Below are 22,928 nucleotides of genomic sequence, written 5' to 3'. Positions count from 1 at the left end.
TCCATTCATATAAACCTTTTCAAGACCTTTTCTTGAAAAACCTTGCTATACTTAACTATTTGATAGTCTCATCCTTCAAAATGAATTTGCCAAGACCCTGCCGTCCCTGCTGTTAGGAAGGGTTCAAAAAGGGCATCTCACATTAATGCCAGCAGTATAGTTTTGAACTGTTCTTGGCTTGTACAGATGAAGATGAAAGACAAGATAAAGAACACATTTCAAATATGCCCAAGTTTTTTTTACTATCTGTTTTCTTTTTTTTTAATAACCGTACCACACTCTGTCATAAGGATCAGAATGGAAACAGTTTGGGGGGTTTCTTTTTAATTATCAATTATCTTCTAGTATTAACTGTTAGCCTCCTAACCATAGCTCAAGAAAATTCAAAAAATAAGGGTGTAATAAAGGGTGATTTGCAGACTTACTAGAGGATTGAAGTTTGTTATAAATTGATTCTCACAGGCTAGAGAACTGGGCAGAGAGGAACCTAATGAAATTCAACAAAGGCAAGTGTGGGGTCCTGCACCTAGGGAGGAATAACCCCATGCACCAGAACAGGCTGGGGGCTGACCTGCTGGAAGGCAGCTCTGCAGAGAAGGACCTGGGAGTTCTGGTGGACAACAAGCTCACTATGAGCCAACAGTGTGCCCTTGTGGCCAAGAAGGCCAACGGTGTCCTGGGGTGCATTAGGAAGACTGTGGCCAGCAGGTCAAGGGAAGTCATCGTCCCCCTCCACACTGTCCTGGTAAGGCCCCATCTGGAGTACTGTGTCCAGAGCCACGAAGATGATTAAGGGAGTGGAACATCTCCCTTCTGAGGAGAGGCTGAGGGAGCTGGGTCTCTTTAGCTTAGAGAAGAGGAGACTGAGGGGTGACCTCAGTCTATAAATATGTAAAGGGCAAGTGTCATGAGGATGGAGCCAGGCTCTTCTCAGTGACATCCCTTGACAGGACAAGGGGCAATGGGTGCAAGCTGGAACACAGGAGGTTCCACATAAATATGAGGAAAAACTTCTTTACGGTGAGGGTGACTGAACACTGGAACAGGCTGCCCAGAGAGGTTGTGGAGTCTCCTTCTCTGGAGACATTCAAAACCCGCCTGGACACGTTCCTGTGTGATATGGTCTAGGCAATCCTGCTCCGGCAGGGGGATTGGACTAGATGATCTTTCGAGGTCCCTTCCAATCCCTAACATTCTGTGATTCTGTGATTCTGTGATTCTGTGATGTTCTGTCTAAATATGAGGAATACTTTACTTTGAGGGTGATAGAGCACTGGAACAGGCTGCCCGGAGAGGCTGTGGAGTATCCTTCTCTGGAGATATTCAAAACCTGCCTGGATGCGACCCTGTGCAATGTGCTCTAGGTGAACTTGCTTTGGCAGGGGGTTGGACTAGATGATCTCCAGAGGTCCCTTCCAACCCTAACCATTCTGTGATTCTGTGATTAGCCTAAAGTTCATTTATATTGCCTCGAAAACCTGTTTGGAACTTCTTTTTCAAGGCTACTGTAATTAAAACCTTAGACAAAATTATATTGCACCGCAGAAGTACTTATTTTCTACCTAGTTTTTAAACTCCAAATACTCAGTTCAGATGAGCTTCAACAATGATAAAATCATAGAATCATAGAAGCGTTTTAGTTGGAAAAGACCTTGAAGATCATCGGATCCAACCATTAACCTAACACTACCAAGTCCACCACTAAACCATATCCCTAAGCACCACATCTACACATCTTTTAAATAACTCCAGGGATGGTGACTCAATTACTTCCCTGGGCAGCCTGTTCCAACATTTGATAAAACCCTTTCGGTTAAGAAATTTTTCCTGATATCCAATCTAAACCTCCCCTGGCACAACTTGAGGCCATTTCTTTTCATCCTATCTCTTGCTACTGAGGAGAAGAGACCGATACTCACCTCTCTACAGCCTCCTTTCAGGTAGTTGTAGAGAGCGATAAGGTCTCCCGAGCCTCCTTTTCTCCAGACTAAACATCAATATCTTTGCCTTTACGTACTCACAGGTACGTATCTACTATAAATGGTTATTAGAAACCAGTGCATAAAAATGTTCTTTTTTCTGTAGTAAAAAATGGATTCAAAGAACCAACATTTTCAGAAGTGATTAATTGTTTTGGAAATACATTTGATGAGACTTAAAAGGATCTTTCTGCCTGGGGCTGGGTGCTCCATTCTTTCAGAATTTAGGATCCCATTAAATTCAGTGCCTCTCTGAAAGCAATGTCTAAAACTTTAAACTGTTTTATTTTCAGCCTTATTTCTGAATAGGAGTTTATATTTTCAATCTGTCATTTAGAGTTAGGGCAAAATGAATGAGTGAGACTTGACCAAATCTTGTTCAAATAAGGCCTAAAAATGTGTTTATGTATTGTGATTTTTTTTTATATCTTTGCATTACAATCTCATGTACTAGTGTCAGTGCCTACGATCTTTAGACTCAAATCAACCTAATCTTTAGGTGGCAAGGCATTGCTGTAAAAAGGAAAATAGCTTCAGAGTAATAACTGCTTGGAGACAGATTAGCTGGAAAGTCTGAGGCAGTAAGCTAGCCTGATAGGGTTTGAGGCCATTTCCATCACCAACAACTGGCACTACATTTTTATTGCATAATTATTTTTATTCAACGTCATTGTAGAAAATCTTTATTTTTGAAGGAAGACCTTCTGTAAATGTCATTATAAAGTTTTATCTGAAAAATACTATTATTATTAAGAAAACAAGAGCAAGAAGTTTGTTACATACTGCTGTTATTTCCCATTCCATATTCAGCATAATTCATATGCTGTTCTTACAGCAAGGAATGTACTATGTGACTCCACCTATTACTAGATTTTTGTCTCTTTCCTGATCTGCGTTTTGTCCTTATAATCTCAGATGGCCTGTAACAGCTGGCTCATGTTAAGGATCACCTGAAGGAGGTTTTCGACCTGAATGGTGGAACTTTATACTGGAAAATTATTTCTCCACGCTTGAATGTCAGGAATCTTTGTATTCATATGTTCATATGGAAATGCACTTCCTCCAGCTCCATTGATGCATTGCAGCGCTTTCTCTAGTTTCTGTAACTTGTTGAAGTGTGAATATCCACAAATATTCTTAGGAACTCTGTAGCTGCTTAAACCCCTCAAGTCAGAAATACTCTCAAGCTTCTCATTTTTAATGGAAGAGAAAGCATTTTCATTTTCTTACAGCTTTGCTTTCAGTGAATGCTCGTACTTCCATGAAGAGCAAGGATTGCATGGTCTGAGTGGAAGAATGTAGAGAAAGAATATGTGTGTATGTCTGAGGGGCAGGTTAAGAGAATGTGCCTATCATTAATTGTGTTTTCTAGCTATGTCTGCTACTATAGTACTTAAAAGATTTCATAATTAGTAGTCTTTCGAGAGCCGCTCTGATCTCAGATGTAGTGGTTTTGGCAGTGTGCAACTTATGATTATGAGATAGTGAAAGCAGTAGTAATAGGTATGCTTGTCATTACTTGTAATTGAATTTCTCTTTAAAAAACACTCTTTGAAATCACCAGTGAGTTCTTTCATGCTCATGTGTCTGTTTCATTCATCTTGCCATCTTTAGTGACAGGCAAGAGAACATTAGAGAATTATTGGTGAAAGCTGTTTTCTGTAACCATGTAGTTAGTGGCACAGAAAAGGTCTCATTGTGTGCAGATGAATATAGTCTGCAGAAAAAAAGATCAACTCTTGGAACTGGGAGATGGGTGGATAAGAGGAAGGTTAGGACTATGAAGTTCTCCAAAGGTATATTACGAACTGACTCTGAAAATAAATACACCCTGTAATTGTATTTCTGAAGAAGGATGCATGTTATCAACATCATAACTTACCACATTAAAGTTGTCTGTTTTCCAAACAACGTACACAAGTGAGGAAGAAATTGCCCTTACTACAGGGAAATTAAACACAGACCAAAGAGCTAAAGCAAGAAAATATTTGGCAAATAATTTCAAAATTGACTTGTTGACATTTAGTGTTAAATTTTGGATGACTGAAGGGGTTTGAGAATTTTTTACTGAAAAAAAACACATTAATATGTAACCTCTGAAAAACAAACTTAAAGTCAGTGCTGAAGGCTGGGATCTTAACATAGGATAAAACATTTAACAAGAGCTCTGTCTCAGAAAATAGTGACTTAACAATTAACTTATATTATTTGATTCTCTACTGCTGGTGAAGTCCAATGGAAAACATTGTTCTGATCTCTCACAAAGATAAATTGAACTCTAAATTGTTAGGACTACTGGGAATGTAAGGTTTATGATCACAGAGCAAAAGAGTGTAGGAGGCAGGTAAGGGCACATCTCTGAACAAGACCTCTTGTTCTGAGAAAAATCAAGAGGCAAAAGGAACAGAAGATGTAGTTCCATCAACTTATACTTCATGTGCTCTTCCAGAAGGTCAAATCCACATCTATCTGAAAGCAGGCTTTCTTTCTAAAAATTTCATACTTATTTTCATCAGTACCCACTTTCAAATAATATATACACTTGTCTAAAAATTGTATTTATTTTGAACAGTCAGTATCTGCTTCCAGCAGCAGTCCTCTGCATGAGCTAGCTCTCACAGGAAGTTTTTTAGAAAAACTATAAAATTATTGGAGTTTATGTTAGGTAAACTAATAAATTAAAAAAAAAATAAAATCTGCACCTAAAAGAGTAGACACATTTATTTTCTCCCAGCCTAACGGAAAAGGATCAATTTTCTACAGGCTTCTAAATCTGAGTATATGCTTAACATTAGATTACTATACAAAATAAAACAAGTATTTTCTTTTCTTTGCAAAGATGCTGGTAACCTACTATGTTCTGAATTTCCATTTCATTTTTGTGTTGAACATCTATTTCTCTCTATTACATTTGGAATTTCTTTCTTAAAAGTCTTTCTAGTGAGAAAGCTGATTAATTTTACAGGCGTGGTTCTGGAAGCTGGCAATGCTTCTACAAGCAAACAGTTTATATATGGGAACTGCAGAGTAAAGAGGAGACCTACACGTTTAGACATGCAAAACATGTAGCTTTGCAATACAAGACATTTATTTCTTGTATTCATTTTATTTAAGTACATAAAGTATTCTACCATTTTTATTCATTTTTAAAAAAAATCTTTCAAAAAGAATCACAGAATCACAGACTGGTTAGGGTTGGAAGGGACCTCTGGAAATCATCTAGTCCAATCCCCTGCCAAAGCAAGTTCACCTAGAGCACATTGCACAGGGTTGCATCCAGGCAGGTTTTGAATAACTCCAGAGAAGGACACTCCACAGCCTCTCCAGGCAGCCTGTTCCAGTGCTCTATCACCCTCAAAGTAAAGAAGTTTTTCCTCATATTTAGATGGAACTTCCCATGTTTCAGTTTGTGCCCGTTGCCCCTTCTCCTGTCACTGGGTGCCACTGAGAAGAGTCTGACCCCATCCTCTTGACACCCGCTCCTAAGGTATTTGTAAGTATTGATAAGATCACAGAACACACAGAACACAGAACATTAGGGACTGGAAGGGACCTCGAAAGATCATCTAGTCCAATCCCCCTGCCGGAGCAGGATTGCCTAGACCATATCACACAGGAACGCGTCCAGGCGGGTTTTGAATGTCTCCAGAGAAGGAGACTCCACAACCTCTCTGGGCAGCCTGTTCCAGTGTTCAGTCACCCTCACCGTAAAGAAGTTTTTCCTCATATTTATGTGGAACCTCCTGTGTTCCAGCTTGCACCCATTGCTCCTTGTCCTGTCAAGGGATGTCACTGAGAAGAGCCTGGCTCCATCCTCATGACACTTGCCCTTTCCATATTTATAAACATTAATGAGGTCACCCCTCAGTCTCCTCTTCTCTAAGCTAAAGAGACCCAGCTCCCTCAGCCTCTCCTCAGAAGGGAGATGTTCCACTCCCTTAATCATCTTCGTGGCTCTGCGCTGGACTCTCTCTAGCAGTTCCCTGTCCTTCTTGAACCGAGGGGCCCAGAACTGGACACAATATTCCATATGCGGCCTCACCAGGGCAGAGTAGAGGGGGAGGAGAACCTCTCTCAACCTGCTAACCACACCCGTTCTAATACACCCGAGGATGCCATTAGCCTTCTTGGCCACAAGGGCACACTGCTGGCTCATGGTCATCCTGCTGTCCACTAGGACCCCCAGGTCCCTTTCCCCTACGCTGGTCTCCAACAGGTCTGTCCCCAACTTATACTGGTACATGGGGTTGTTCTTGCCCAGATGCAGGACTCTACACTTGCCCTTGTTATATTTCATTAAATTTCTCCCCGCCCAACTCTCCAGCCTGTCTAGGTCTCTCTGAATGGCTACGCAGCCTTCCGGTGCGTCAGCCACTCCTCCCAGTTTTGTGTCATCAGCGAACTTGCTGACAGTGCACTCTATTCCCTCATCCAAGTCATTAATGAATATATTGAATAGAACTGGTCCCAGTACCGACCCTTGAGGGACTCCGCTAGACACAGGCCTCCAACTGGACTCTGTCCCATTGACCACCACTCTCTGGCTTCTTTCCTTCAGCCAGTTCACAGTCCACCTCACTACCCGATCATCCAGACCACACTTCCTCAGTTTAGCTGCGAGGATGCTGTGGGAGACCGTGTCAAACGCCTTACTGAAATCGAGATAGACCACATCCACAGCTTTACCATCATCTATCCACCGGGTTACGTCCTCATAAAAGGCTATCAAGTTGGCTAAGCATGACTTCCACTTGGTGAAACCATGTTGACTGCCCCTAATGATCCCCCTATCCTTGATGTGCCTAGAGACAGCACCAAGAACAAGTTGTTCCATCACCTTACCAGGGATGGAGGTGAGGCTGAGCGGTCTATAGTTACCCGGGTCCTCCTTCTTGCCCTTTTTGAAGACTGGAGTGACATTCGCTTTCCTCCAGTCCTCAGGCACCTCTCCCGTTGCCCACGACTTAGCAAAGATGGTGGAGAGTGGCCTAGCAATGACTTCCGCCAGCTCCCTCAGCACCCGCGGGTGCATCCCATCAGGGCCCATGGATTTATGGATGTCCAGATTGCTTAATTGGTCCCTGACCCAGCCCTCATCTACCAAGACAGATTCCTCCTCTATCCTGACTTCTTCTGGGGCGTCAGGGGTGCGGGGCTCCTCAGGACAGCCTCCAGCAGTATAGACAGAGGCAAAGAAGGCGTTCAGTAACTCCACCTTCTATTTATCCTCTGTCTCCAGGACCCCCACCTCATTCATCAGTGGGCCTACATTGCCTCTAGTGTTGGTTTTACCTGCAATGTATTTCAGAAGCCCTTTCTGTTGTCCTTGACCTCTCTTGCAAGGTTTAATTCCAAGGAGGCCTTAGCTTTCCTAGTTGCCTCCCTACATCCTCTGACAACAGACTTATATTCCTCCCAAGTGGCCAGCCCCTCCTTCCATGATCTGTACACCCTCTTCTTCCACTTGAGTTTGCCCAGCAGTTCCCTGTTTAACCATGCAGGTCTTCTGGTACCCTTCCTTGACTTCCTACCTGCTGGGATGCTCTGATCTTGAGCTCGGAAGAAGCAGTCCTTGAATGCTAACCAACTATCTTGGGCCCCCTTACCTTCTAGTACCCTGTCCCATGGGATTTCCCCTAGCAATTGCTTGAAAAGGCCAAAGTTGGCCCTCCTGAAGTTCAGGGTTGTGATTCTGCTAGCTATTCTGTTCCTGCCACATAAGATCCTGAACTCTACTATCTCATGGTCACTACAACCAAGGCTGCCCTCAACCTTCACCGCTTCAACCAGACCCTCCTTGTTAGTGAGGATAAGATCCAGCAGCGCTCCTCTCCTAGTTGGCTCATCCACCATTTGCATCAGAAAGTTATCATCAAGGCACTGGAGGAACCTCCTGGACTGAGGATGGCTGGCTGAGTAGGCCTCCCAGCAAATATCAGGGTAGTTGAAATCCCCCACAACAACCAGGCCCTGTAATTGCGAGACTGCTCTCAGCTGCCTGTAGAAGGCCTCATCACCGTCCTCATCCTGATCCAGTGGCCTGTAATAGACACCCACAACAGTATCACCCCTGCCAGCCTGCCCCTTAATTCGCACCCACAAACTCTCAACTCGCTCCTGATCCGCCCCTGGACAGAACTCAATACATTCCAGCTGCTCACTCACATAAAGAGCAACTCCACCACCTCTCCTTAGTGGCCTGTCTTTCCTGAACAGGACATAGCCATCCATGACCACATTCCAGTCATGCGAGGCGTCCCACCATGTCTCTGTAATTGCCACTAGATCATAGCCCCCCGACCGAACACGGATTTCTAACTCCTCCTGTTTATTCCCCATGCTGCGTGCCTTGGTGTACAGGCATTTCAGGGAGCGAGCTGAGCACACCGATTTCACCCCAGGGGGTTGGGAGGCCTCCTGGTCTACCTCAACACTAGAGCGTTGCCCCAGTGGTGCAAGCCCAGCTACTACCCCATCCCCCGTTGAATCTAGTTTAAAGCTCTCCGAATGAGCCCTGCTAATTCCTGCCCCAGAACCCTTTTGCCCCTACGACATAAACCTTTCCCATGTATTACCGTCATGCCTGGTGTCTTATAAAACCAGCCATTATCAAAGAACCCAAAGCCCTGCCTGTAGCACCAGTCTCGTAGCCAGGCGTTAATAGAGAGAATCCTACTATTCCATCCCACGTCATCACCTGAAAATGGAAGGAGGGAGGAGAGAACAACTTGTGCCCCAGACTCTTTCACCACCCGTCCTAGGGCCTTGTAGTCTTTCTTTATCCCCCTCAGACTACGGGATGCAGCTTCTTCCCCACCTGTCTGGAAGATCAGCAGGGGGTAGTAGTCTGTGGCCTTCACCAGGTTGGGGAGTTTCCTGGTGATATCCCTGATTCGGGCTCCAGGCAGACTGCAGACCTCCCTGTGATGGGCGTCAGCTCTGCATATTGGCCCCTGGGATCCCTTTAGGAAGGAGTCTCCAGCCACTAAGACTCTTCTCTTGTTCCTTGTGGAGGAGGTAGCTATACGCCTGTCAGGTTTTTCTGACTGTGATGGGACCTCTGATATAGGTTGCCTCTCCATCACATCCCCATTGGACCGGCTGTATTCCACTAGGGCTTCATATCTATTTCTCAGAGGCACCTGTGGAGGCAAGGTAGGCAAGGAGGACACTCGCCTTTTGCCACGGCCATAGACTTGCCTCCACTCACTCCTTTCCTGTAGGTTATTGTTTTCCACCTGAGAGGGGCAGAGTACAGGGGTCCCTTTGTTGCAGGGAAGGCAGAGCCTGGCTCCACCAGTCTATCTCCATTTCAGCCTCCCGAATGCTCCTAAGCCTTTCTACTTCGGCTTGAAGCCTTTCAACCTGGCTTTGCAGCTGTGCCGCTCGGTCGAGCAGATCATCTACCTGCTCACAGCGCACACAGCCCCCTGTCACCACAGAGACGCTGAAGCATTCCCTGCAGCCTGTGACCTGCACCATCGCCTCCTTCCGTGGGAGCTCTGTCTGGGTTCCCACATCCATTTTGGTCTTCTTCCGCCGGGTAGATACCATTGTTCTTTCACTGAGCTGGGAAATACCTGCTGGTGACACCCCTGGTTCACAGCTCCTTGGCACCTTCCTCACCTTGTGCACTGGGAGGGAGTCAGCGCCGTCCCCAATGAGCTGCAAATGGCTGTAGCCTCTCCTGCTCTGGGACACACCCAGTCACTGCTGAGTCTCCCTGTACCCTCTGGGCAGGACTAGTCCCTGTCCTCAGGGGGCTTTTTATCACCCGATCACAGGGGGTGGTGCTACGCCCCCTCCTCTCCTGATTCGTTGCCGGGAACTTCCGGGTCCGGGGTGGAGGGAGAAGCAGCTCGGGGCTTCTGCTGGGGGGGCCTAGAGAATGAAAACCACCCGGTACAGCCCAATCTCGCCCCCGCACTCACCTCAGTCGCTGCTGCCGCTGCCGCCGCTGTCGCTGCTGCCGTCACTGTCGACTGATCCCCCCTCAGTCTTCTCTTCTTCAGGCTAAACAGACCCAGCTCTCCCAGCCTCTTCTCATAAGAGAGATGCTCCAGTCTTCTGATCATCTTTGTAGCCCTCCACTGGACTCTCTCCAGTAGTTGCTTATCTTTCTTGAACTAGGGGGGCCTAGAACTGGACACAGTATTCCAGATGTGGCCTCACCAGGACAGTGTGGAGGGGGACGATGACTTCCCCTAACCCGCTGGCCACAGTCTTCCTAATGCACCCCAGGATACCGTTGGCCTTCTTGGCCACAAGGGCACATTGTTGGCTCATGGTGAGCTTGTTGTCCACCAGAACTCCCAGGTCCTTCTCTGCAGAGCTGCTTTCCAGCAGGTCAGCCCCCAGCCTGTTCTGGTGCATGAGGTTATTCCTCCCTAGGTGCAGGACCCCACACTTGCCTTTGTTGTTCTTCATTAGTTTCCTCTCCACCCAGGTCTCCAGCCTGTCCAGGTCTCACTGAATGGAAGCACAGCCTTCTGGTGTATCGGCCACCCCTCCCGGTTTTGTGTCATCAGCAAACTTGCTGAGTGTACACTCAGTCCCTTCGTCCAGATCATTGATGAATAATTTAAACAGGACTGGAACAGTACTGACCCCTGGAGAACACCACTAGCTAAAACCAAACAGGTTTAGCTAGAGATTTATACTAAATTTGTAGTTGCTAAGATTACAAACAACAGCTATTATGTATCAACACCTTCCATGAAAATGTATGTCATTCTAAGGGAATTAATAAATAATAAATAATAAACCACACTTGTTTCTCTAAAATACAGCTAACCAATATAGACTCGAGTTACACTGTGTCTATGTTAATGATAAAATGAAACTAGACTTACTATAATTATATTTAAATAACTCAATTGAAAATATACCTTTCTGTCTGATTTGCAGAAGACCATGGTGTCTTCTTTTAGTATTAGGAGTCATGCAAATAAATCACAGATATTCATGAAGTACCTGCAATACTTACTCTTCCAGTATTTCAGTAAATGGCACAAGGAAATAATTACTTAATCTCTATTAATAAGAGGATGCTATACTCTATTAATTCCAATTTTAAGACTGAAGAATCAATAAACATTTTTAGTTACTTTTTCCAATTCCTTATCTGTAAATTAAGATACCAATTCCTGTAATAAATTGTTTCAAGTTTTTTTTGCCTCTAATGAATGTTCATCACCTGCTTCAGTGTTAGAATTTTTTTCTCCTCTATCTAGATTGCTTGTTCTCAGACTGTGATTTGTGACCCGTTAGTGATCTGTGACCTGTGAGCGTCAAAATAAAATGATCTGCAAGCAAAAGCTATTCAGGACTGGGGAGTTTGAAAGCATACTAAGTCTTTTTCAATAAGTACTATGCAGAGTGAGAAACCTGGAGAACACGAGTTTCAAAGAGGCATTTCTTAATTTTCCATTTTAAGGGAAAATTTTTCTCTTGGATTAGCATGATAATTCACATTTTTTATCAGAAATAGTGTGTAATATTCTGCTTTTGTTGTTTCTTACAGTTTGTGTATTCTGACTGAATTTGGTATGAGTCTGGCTTAGAGTGATTAATAAAGACATTTATTAAACAAATGAAATGTATAATTACTGGACTCTGAATAAACTTTTCTGTTCCATATGCAAGGCTAATTGATAAAAATGTATTTTTATAAATAGAACAGACACTGACTGTCTCAGTTTCACCTATCAGTCACTGAAAGCAAAATATTTTCAATTATTCAACCCCCTCTATATTGTACCACATTTTCTGTTTGTTTTGGGGGTTCAGCATTTCTTTTTTCATAATAGCTTTCATCGTAAATACCATTTTTAACTGAAACAAATTATTGAGCCTCAGCATTGACGGTTGTCTTATGCATCATCTTATACAGAATTATTTCAGCTCATTAATATTCTAAGTTATGGTGTTTTGAAATGGAGATTTCTCTGAATGAAATGTCCTGTGTCTTTTAAAATTTGATGGATGAACTCTATCAAGACATGTTTTTTAAATGCCTGTGAACACCATTTCATTATATACTTCATAACACTGATCTGAGAAGCAAATTTTATTTCCTCACAGTGCACTTAATGATTGTTGGTGCTCTTTCAGTTATTCATGTACTAAAATCATTTCTCAAAACATTCAGGTTTTTTACTGAGATATTTCTATACATACTAAATAGTAACATCCAATCTACAGTTTATATGTTCAGGGACAAATGTGAAATAGATGAAATATGGCAAATATTCAAAAAATTGTCTGTCTGCCTTTACTCAGTTAGTACTGTTATTAAATTCTGGACTGCGAAAGGTGAGTTGCTGAAGATATAGGTCATATTTTTAGCTATTATAAATTGTTTTTTCTTTAGTGTGTCTATGCTTAATAGTATTTCTTAATCATCTGCCCCACTGAATTTACAAATACCCATTATGGAAGAAGATATTTTAAGAGCTACTACCAGAAGAGCAGTTCTTGTGGATGATAAATTTCTTGTGTTGGATCCTTAGCAGTTGCACATTCTAACTGCACATACTTTAAAAACCTACAGTGATATACACTCAGATATATAAACAATGTCAGTTTTAAATGTATTAAATAATTAGATATTTTTCACTGCAGGTGAAGTGTGATCAATACTGGCCAAGCAGAGGCACAGAAACTTATGGACTAATCCAAGTGACCCTTTTAGACACAGTTGAATTGGCAACGTACTGTGTTCGTACATTTGCACTTTACAAGGTATATATACTGATATATATACTTACAATATACTTTAAAATTTAAATGTAGGCAACTTTTATCCTTTCCTTTTCCCTTCCCTTCCCCTTCCCTTTTCCTTTTCCCTTCCCTTTCCTTTCCCCTTCCTTTCCCCTTCCTTCCTTCCTTCCTTCCTTCCTTCCTTCCTTCCTTCCTTCCTTCCTTCCTTCCTATCATTTTCTCCTTCCTGCCACCCTGTCCTCCTCCTTTCTTTTGCTTCCTGCCTTCCCTGCCTTTCTCCCTTATTTCTTCAATCCCTTTTTTCCCTTGTGCTTGTTCCACTTTCCTCCCTCGTTTCCTTCTAGCAGTACTGAACAATGAAACCTCTACAGACAGAGTGTATTTTTCTTACAGCGTGGAGTTTTGTAAGCTAATACAGAGCTCTCACTATGAAAAACCATTTAACTGAATGAAATACTAGCTAAAGGTCTGGCACATGTTGTGATGCATTACTGTGCAGTATAGTTAAAGCTCGTGCGTTGTTTGAATCCTGCAATTTGGAATATAAGAAACATTTCCCTGCATAGCCTGAGTTCCGTTGTTCTCTGGCCCCAAATGGGATTTAAATGCACTTCACTGATATATATGCTTCTGCAGTTGTTTCATTGAAAAGTGCAAGTATCGCATCAAGTGGCAGTTTTGTAATTAAGTTTTTTAATTTCATAGAATGGTTCAAGTGAGAAAAGGGAAGTGAGGCAGTTCCAGTTCACTGCTTGGCCTGACCATGGTGTCCCAGAACACCCAACACCATTCTTAGCTTTCTTGCGACGAGTCAAGACCTGCAACCCACCTGATGCTGGACCTATGGTTGTACATTGCAGGTAAGCCCACAATTTCTTTCAAGGCATCTTATGTCAAGATTACTGCTTTCTATTTTGTTGCAGATGAAAGCATTATCTTCTTTCAAAGAGACTTCTGAGTATGTCAGAGAAAAAGATGGTTGCATTGCAATCTGGGGACCTGAATATGGCACTGCCAACTTGGATGGGCCAGAATTATTTTCTTTGGTCTGTGCAAGAGGAATTAATTTTAGAATATCTAAAGGTCTACAGGGAGAATGTCTACAGGGAGAATGTCTGCAGGGAGAATACAAATGTATCTGTGGCATTCAGAAGGTGGCATGAAAAAGAAAGAGGATATTGTTGATTTAAGAACCCGAATATTAAAGAATGTTCTGAGCAAAGAAACAACTTTTGAAATTATTACTTATATTGTGTATGAAAGTAAAGAATATGAAAATTAAGAAAGATAAATGGCAACTTTTGTTGAAAATAGGTAGAAACCTTAATCTGTATTGAACGTTAAATCCTCAGTTTAGGACTGTCAGTAGCTGGAACTTGTCATGTCCCGCCTGGGGAAGAGGGATAAATTTGGTAAGAGATGAGCCCCCTTGCTTTCTAGCTGATCCTCAGAGATTAGAGGGGCTAGGGGCAGCTAGGCTAATCTCTTAATAAGGGAGTCAAATATTGGGGGAGTGGCTCAGATTCATAGATCCCTAGGTGTGGATTAAGGTGAAAGGACACTCGAGGACCATCTACAAATCACAGCTTTAATAAACAGTTACTACAAAGCGAAGCACGTTATATGTGTTGGCACATATCCACTCAAGCTATATGATTTAACACCAACTCAGGGTAGGCTTTGTGTTACTTAGCAGCTTAGAGAAACTAAAAAGAGAGGGAAGAAGTAGAGAGGAAGGGGTGGGGGAAGAGAGAGCACACCGATCCGGGTTCCAGTGTTGGTCCAGCGAGCAGGGTGTCTTGGGTCTGTAGAGATGCTCGTCCAGAAGTTTTCCCCACCTGTGGCGCTTGTCTTCTCCTTTTTATTGTTATCCTTCAATGTGGACCACCTCTTATTTGAATTAGTCTCACTTGCTGTGCAAATTATCACACATGCTCAATCTATCCTTCTTTTGGGTCGGTGGGCATATTGAGTCAGTGGTCAATGGGTTGGCGATTGCGATCTCCCCCTGCCAGAATTACCTTTCCCCCAGTTACTGCAGAGTTTTGCTGAGTCATCCAGCTGCTTGCAGGCTGCTTCTCTTATCTTGTGTCATTTGCAAGTGTTTGAGACGTTCCTTAGACAGGCTCAGGGGACCTCCACCCCCTATTCCTTTATGGAGTTTTGCCTCCTGTTGTTCATACCCTTCTGATCAAACAGGTCTTTGTTTTCATGGGGGTTATGAGTTAGCCTTAGTGTTTAGGCTGTTGGTAAGTCCAGTTGGTCTTCTACAGAACTGCAAAGAATGTACCTGGGAAACAGACTGAACTCAGTTCCAGGAAAATGAGTGCTCCATGCTGTTTGCAAGGTAGCAAACCTCTTTAGGCATTATAAGGTATGAATTAATAAACTCTCAAGAGAAAAAACATCAGCTTCTCTTAAAGTTCTGGGAGTAAGGAAAATTAAGAGGAAGAAATGAGGATTCTTTGGAAATCCTTGACAAGAGCAGGTCTTTTAAAAAGCCTTAAAATCACACTGATAAGAACATTTTCAAAATATATGTGCCAATTCTGATAGAAGTAAGATGTAAGATAGGTCCCCCTCATTCCAGGGCTTTGTTGTTATAGCTTACATAGCTTACTGTGCTGCCCCTTTCAAAGCAAATTCCTAAGATCTCTGATTTTTGTGAACTTAATTTTGGGATGCCTTCAGTTAGTAAGGCTGCGAGCTACTACTCTCTGTTCACTGAAGCTATAAATGCTTAGCATATTTGAAAACCAGTCTTGCTTTCGTCATCCAAGAATTGAGGAACAGGAATGACAAGTATTACAACATACCACCCCATCTTGTTCTGGCTTCTTACATATTGGTAAGCTAGCCATGGAAGCTGGTTATTTGGACATTTTTAAAGTGATTAAAAGATCACTTTTTAAGTGATCACAATTTAAAGTGATTAAAAGTGTAAATGAAACAGGAAAATAAAGTCAACAGGAAAACAAAATAAGCAGGACTTCAATGTTGAAAGGCACAGATTGTTTAGAAAAGATCAGAGAACATGGAAGACGGGCATTTAATGTTTATTGAAACACCAGGGTTAGGAATGTGGAATAAATATAAATAATAATACAAATCTATTTGCTGAGTATTTCCTGAATGGAGGCAAATCTTTTCGTACCTGTATTTACAGGATCTTGAAACATTTTTAATATTGCCTAGAATTGTAGATTGCCTCAGCTATAATTTCATCAGCTTGATCCAAATAGAGCATACCTCCAAAGGTGCTCGGCAGTGAAGATGTTGTGCTCTAAATCAAAACTAAAATTAACAGAAGAAATGAATCCTCCCACTCTGGGAAGGTTGTTAAGTTAATATAATTACCTAAATTCTCTCAATGCAAAAACAGAGGAATTAAATTAGTTGTTGAGTCATACAGCAAGTCATTGGAAAAGATGAAATAAAATACAAAGCTTATTATCTCTCAGTATATGGAGTGGTATTGATGAACTGCAAGGTCATTGTTTGCTCTTTGTCATTGGTTATGCATGCAAATTTCAGTGAAAGTGATTGTCAGGTTAGGTAGTATGATTTGATGCCTGTTGAGGGACTTTTTTTCCCAATTTCCTATTAATTTATTTATCTATATTCTGCAATATGCATATCCTGGAAGTAAATTTGTTGAAGCTCTTTGCCTTATGTATAGCTTCTTGAGACATTAAGATTTTACGCATTTTATACAACCTATCCTCTACAAAGCAGACTTCCACATATTCTATTATTTTAGCAAGCCTTTTTAAATCCCACTCCCAACAGTTTGTCTATGAGCAGAACTAATGAAACCAGATTTCTTGCAAATTTATAAATTTATGTCTCTATATCTGAAAATATTATGTGGCTGGGCATGTAGCAGCAAGTGTTGTGGACAGTCCAAAGTTTATGAATGTACTCATTAACTCGCCAGTGTTAATGTGCTGACTATCTAACTGATAGACCAACAAGAATAAGTTACTAAGGTCTTTCTAACAGTAATAATGTTAATGTGGGTGTTTCTTTTCAGGCATATTGTAGCAATATTTGTATTGCCTTATCATTTTGAATTTGACATTATTAAATTGGTAAAAAATCAGAAGAGGAACAACAACAGAGCATCAGTACAATTTTTTTAGGCTAAAAGATATGTCTTTCATTCAGCAAAACTTTCACATTTAGTTTGAAATTAAAGTACCGGAGGTGCCTAAACATTTCATTTCAAGCTCAGAAAAATTTTCATTTTATGTTGAAACAGAAAAAGTAAGCAAGTTTTGCATGCTATCTATTTTTTATTAGAATCTGCTTTCAGATTTTTCTTTCCTTTCTTCCCTGTTGCTTACTTTGTAAATTTCTCCATTCTACTCTTTGCTTCTCATCCTCAGTCATTTCACCTTTTTCCAGTTTTTTTTTCTCCAGTGTTTGGACTGCTGTTTGTTACATGGACTCCTCTAATTATGTTCTATTTCTTTCCTTTAATTCCACTGTTTTCTCAAACTCATTTCACTGTTTTTTCCCATATTGCTGGACCATTTCAATATGAAATATGTTCCTACATGTCTTAGTAATTTACCTGAAGATAGATTGTTCTTCTAATGGTGGCATTCTCCTGCCAATTTTTGTCATGCATCACCTTTCACTGCCTTCTAGTAGTCACACTTTTCCACTGAGATATTTTATCTATTCTTGACAAACTTCTTGCTTTTCATTTCTTCCTTTGCTGGCCCCTAGTCTGCGTCTGCAGCATTTTAAAAAAGTCCTCTTTCCCTTATTCTGTATCTTGCCTGTCATAGTCTCCTGTTTTGTGTTCAGGACTCCCTAAGTCCCTTTTCATTAAAGCTCATGTACTACCATCATTCAGATATTAGAAGTATTTCCAACTTTCTCCACTAGAACAAAATAATATAATACAAGACCTTATCTTGTATCCTTTGCCTATGGTAGGCAGTGCTTTTCCAAGGTATCCCACTGAAGAAATAATCTGAGTTTACTCCCCAGTGGGAACACAGGATTCATAGTGGGGAGTGTAAGACATCTGAGACAGCACTGATATACCTTCTTTTATGTTTCTTCCAGCACCTAACAAACTGTCAGAGCTCAGGAAATTATCACAGAATCACAGAATGTTAGGGATTGGAAGGGACCTCGAAAGATCATCCAGTCCAATCCCCCTGCCGGAGCAGGATTACCTAGATCATATCACACAGGAACATGTCCAGGCGGGTTTTGAATGTCTCCAGAGAAGGAGACCCCACAACCTCTCTGGGCAGCCTGTTCCAGTGTTCAGTTACCCTCACTGTAAAGAAGTTTTTCCTCATATTTATGTGGAACCTCCTGTGTTCCAGCTTGCATCTTTCAAAATATGTTTGGTAAAAGGAACGTATAAGTATGAAGCAGCTGTGGAAGCATTTTTCTGCAAAGGTTTTAACCCATAAAAGAATGAAAATAAAAGCAAGAGGGCAACTAAGTACAGGGAGAAGCTATTTGTCTATAATATTTCTGTGAATTTAGCTCAGAGTTTCTTATTGCTCAAAAGTTGAGGTCCTTTTCACTTTCGATTCAGGTCAACACACAATAAAAGCAACAGGAGCCTGCCTGGGTGAGGAATAAATAAAACAGCCAGCTATCTGCGTTTTGGTCCTTGGAGAGTAACCGTCTATTCTGTATTTATAACTAGGTATTGTAAGTGAAAGGTTTAGCCCAAGCTTTTCTGTCTTAATATTGACCAACAGTTGTCTTTCAGTCCCCTTCATGTTAAGGGATTAAGAGGTTTTTCCAGTTTGCTTGGTGGTTTTGGGACATAGCTATATATCCTGTAGAAAATCAAGGTAGTTGGAGATCCAGTTGAAGAGTGTGGCCCCAGACTAGTTTATATCAAAGCCTCAGTAGCTGATAAGCTACTCTAATATCCTGTTCCTAGGAAATGGTTGTTCAGTGTATGAACAATTTCTTTAATAACTTACAGTGTGCTTAGTGGGAAAAAGTCTGAGGTGAAAACTGAAGAACCCACCCTGTAAACATTTGAATGCATTCTGTTCACATAAAAGTGATCAAAAAAAGAATGCATAGTTTTAACTGGTGAAATTAACTGTGAATATAATACAAGTATTACCATTCAAAATTACTGGACTTTATAAGACGTGTTTGATAAATGCACGTCAAAAAATGCAAGTGGAAGTCTTCATACCAAATTTTGTATTATGAAAGCAAAGAAAAATACAGAATTATATGATCAGAATTTACGATAACATTAGGAATTATTTGTTACTAATGTCCATGCAACAGACATCTATGCATGTCATTTACACATCACACATCTACTTTTGATAATTAACAGTTTGGTTGCCTGTGCAGTATTGAATTTGAATCTAATATAGAAGTCAAAAACGTGTTGAAAAATGTCATATGTACATCCTACCAGTCAAAGCTCTTACTTGTGCAGAAAAGTTGGCATATTTTTAAGCTGAAGAGGTAATTAAAATATAAAGCTACATTCTTTTTAGAGAGAACACACAGGTCATTGCTGTAAGGATTGTGGAGCACCAAAGGTAACATCAAAGCCTAATCTAAATGCAGATTTTTTTTATTTATGTAATCAGATGTTCTGGTAGGACTACCTGTATGAGAAGGTGTAGTGGTAATAATATAAATGCATAATTATAGTCTTTTTCCAGGCGAAAAAAATCTATACTTTTCTGTCTATATCCATCAGGAAAGATTTTATCAAAGCCCAAATCAAGGTAAAGTTAAATTGAGAAATATATTTGTTATAAACTGTCATGTTCCGTGATCCTTGCTTGAGTTACATTCTCCCAAAGGCAGCAGTAACATTATTTTCAGTGTGAGATTTGGTAGAGGAAAGCAGCTAAATCAAAGGTAAAGCTGAATGTAAAAAAAAAAAAAAAACACAACACAAAAGATTTAGCAATCCCATCCTGTTTGTAGATACTTTTCATAATGTGTGTTCAAATCTTGACTTGGCTTATTTAGAATAATTTGTCTGAAGGTTTTTCTATGGTGGTTGAAATACCTAATGCAGATAGATGCTCTTTCATTTACAGACTGTGATATTTTTAGACTGTATCCTTTCAGTCCCTTTGCACAGAAGTTGAGTAATATCACAATCCAGCTGGTGTCTCTGCATGACTCGCCCTAATTTACAGAGCTGATCTAGAAAAAATGGTTTAATGAAAGAAATGCAGGCTTAAACCCTAGGATTCTACATTGGTGAGGCTGTAATGTGTGGTCTAATGATAGTGGGGAAAGCACACGTTTTTAGATGAAGTTGGATCAGTGCAGGCAAACAGGTGCTAATCAGATCACGATAAAATAGCACTGGAGGGTGTTTGGAGCTTTATGCCACTATGTTTTCAAAACATCACAGAAACTTTAGTAGTTGGTTCAGTAACACTACATAAAAGCTTAACATGTAAGTGCAATCCCGTATGTTTGAATCTCTCTTTTTAGTACCAGCACCAAGGGGCATATCTTTAAGACACTTTGTGAAGTTTTGGCACGTACTGTTAATGCTGCTATTGCAAACAGAAAAACTTGGATGTTTAGAAGAATGTGACTGTTTTAAAGTCAATCCATGTCTGAGTTTACTAGCAAAACCAGTTAGCACAGTAAAAACATGTTAATTTTCAAAAAATAACAGAATAAGATGTGATCTTGTATTTATTAAAGTAGAATACTTACCTAATTTTTGTTCAATGTTTCAGAATAAAAAATAATTTTTTTAAAAAAAATGTATATGTAAGGCAATGATTTTCCAGTGGATCGTTTTACTTCACCTCTATATCTTTTAAACCTCCCTACTGCTTTTACCACCTGCCTCACAAGCGCTCATTTTCTAATCCTGACAGTGAGTAAGTTGCAGATGACTGCCTATTTTTTTTTCACGGTGGGGAAAAAAATCCCCCCAGTACATATTCAGGAATCTCTCAAAGGAGATTGAAAAATACTAAAAGCTTCCTCATCCCTTCGCTCTCCCTACCCTGAGAACAACTCAAGATCTTTCCTAACTTCCCTAGACAGCTGAAAGCTCTGAAGGTGGTAAAGGCATTTTAGTATGACAAGTAGTTTAATATCACAAATATTCTGAACTTCCTCTGCTTTACCCACGTCTTTATCCAGCAGCTATTGGGTTGCTACTATGTATTAGACTGTGCTGGGTATAATCCATATACAAAACCACTTTAACACTATTTCCTCTCCAGCTGTTAGCTGTAGGTCACCATATGTCTCATTAAGACAACTTTCTTCTCAAAGTCTTCATTCACAAATAAAAAGCAAAGGGAGAGGGGTAAGACTGTTGTTAGATTCTCTTCTTAAAACAATACATAGTTGGTGACCTTGCTTAAGATGTTTATTTCTTCTTAATATAAAAATACAGCAATGAATACATGTCTCTGTTTTTCATTGTATTCCATTTGTATTGATAGTGTCAGTTACTGTGACCATGCAGTCAGAGTAACTGACTGGGAGTCATTTCGTTTGTACACATACCTTTCTTCTTGGGAGTTAGTTCATTTCTACATGTACCTTTATACAAAATACACCAAGGCTTGCAGAGTTTGATACCTTGGGATCTTGATGTCTGTTTAAGGAGCTAGAACTGGATTCTCTTGATTTAGAAATTTTTGGATAGTTATACTGTCTTAATTTAATTGTTGGAATTGTAGAATCTGCTGGGAGGTGAGAAAGAGTCTAGAAGAAAGGCTGATAAATGCTACCTGGCAGAAACAAAGACTGATGTCCCACCAGCACACTGATTGAGGGGTCATAGGTATAGCAAGACACTACTTGATAATCACTTGTGTAATGAGTGGTATCACAGAGGGACAGGAATTGAGACTTGCCTTCATATTCTCACCATAAAAACTTTCAAGGTTATCAAAATTTAGATTCCAAAAGCTTCACAGTTGAAGACCCTGGTTGTTTTATGCTGAACATACAAGAGTTTTCACCTAATTACTGTGCTATGCTCATGCAATTATACAGACAAAAAGCAGAGTCTCCATCTGTATGCTGACAGAGACAGTGATGGATGGGTAATGCTGGAATTTTTTTTTCTCTGTTTCAATTTTGAGTTTCATTAGTTAGGATCATCTTGATTGCAAAGATGCCAGTTACCTTCCCCAACCTTCCCCAATTGATCACTCTTTAACTTAAGGGCAGTCTGGGTCTTGTTGACTTAGGTCTCTAATGTATTTCCTTAAATTTCACATGTGAAAACCTGGATGTATGAACATGACAAGAATTACCGTACGGTAGTTAATGTGACAGTGTGAAGGGCCCTTAAAGATTGGCTAGGATACCTTGATATTTTAAATTAGAATAGGAAAATACTATGCTACATTATCTAGAAATTCTCCATGAGGTGTCAAACCCCAGAAACTGATGCTGATAGACTTTCAAGTTTTGACTTAAGTTAGAAATGAATTCTGCACAGCAAAACAGTCTTTCCTAAAACCTGAACTGAAACTGCTGTATGTACACTATGTGCTTTCATTGTTTATAAGCATAAAAACTCAGTATTACTGGAACCATTACTAAAATACAAAGCATACAAATAACAAATAATAGCAGTATTTCTTCATGTAGGTTCAAATAATGGAAAATATCTACTTGTCTTTTGATTAATTCAGTCCTATGTGTATAAAGCCATCTTTGGTTGGCACTTAGCCTGTGGTTCAGAGGATTATACCCCACTGCTGTGACTCAGGGCTGGATTATCTTTTGAAACCCTAAAAAGCTGCTATGACTGCATAGGGCAAGATTTTGTTTCTGGTAGAAGTAGAAATCCGTAAAGGAATATAGTGAATGCCATTACTAGGTAGAATCAGTGGTCTATGTAGGCCAGTGTGCTGTCTCTGACAATGGCAAATGTCAGAACTTTCAGGGGAAAGTATAAAACTCCAATATCATCAATACTTCAGTAAAATTTCCTCCCCAGCAGCAAGCAGTTAGTGACTAGTTTATCCCTACTTCATGAGGATTTCAGTTCTTTTCCCTTCTTATTCCTTTAGCTACCTAGAGAAAGTGGTGGATACCTTATTGTTCATATTCATGATTGTACACATTTTAAACAACAAAAACAGACAGTCTTATCTTTGACTTTTTTCCTTGTCTAAGTATTTTTCTCTGACAAGTATTTTCACACATCATGTTAGAAGATATCTATTTACTGTTATTTTAAACATTTGCCTCTTCATTTCACTA

The 22,928-nt window shown here is 40.6% G+C and overlaps 1 protein-coding gene across 1 annotated transcript in view; it reads left to right on the top strand.

The window, feature by feature from the left end:
- Nucleotides 1-22,928, top strand: part of PTPRD (protein tyrosine phosphatase receptor type D) — a 438,191-nt gene that overhangs the window by 384,908 nt on the left and 30,355 nt on the right. Inside the window, exons 31-32 of the mRNA XM_068423460.1 lie at nt 12,603-12,722; nt 13,407-13,561. Of these exons, the coding sequence (XP_068279561.1) occupies nt 12,603-12,722; nt 13,407-13,561 (275 nt within the window). The remainder of the gene's footprint in view (nt 1-12,602; nt 12,723-13,406; nt 13,562-22,928) is intronic.

Source organism: Nyctibius grandis, chromosome Z (assembly GCF_013368605.1).
Source record: "Nyctibius grandis isolate bNycGra1 chromosome Z, bNycGra1.pri, whole genome shotgun sequence".
Taxonomy (NCBI): domain Eukaryota; kingdom Metazoa; phylum Chordata; class Aves; order Nyctibiiformes; family Nyctibiidae; genus Nyctibius; species Nyctibius grandis.
Note: the sequence above shows the minus strand (reverse complement) of the source record. Positions and strands in the feature narration are given on the sequence as shown.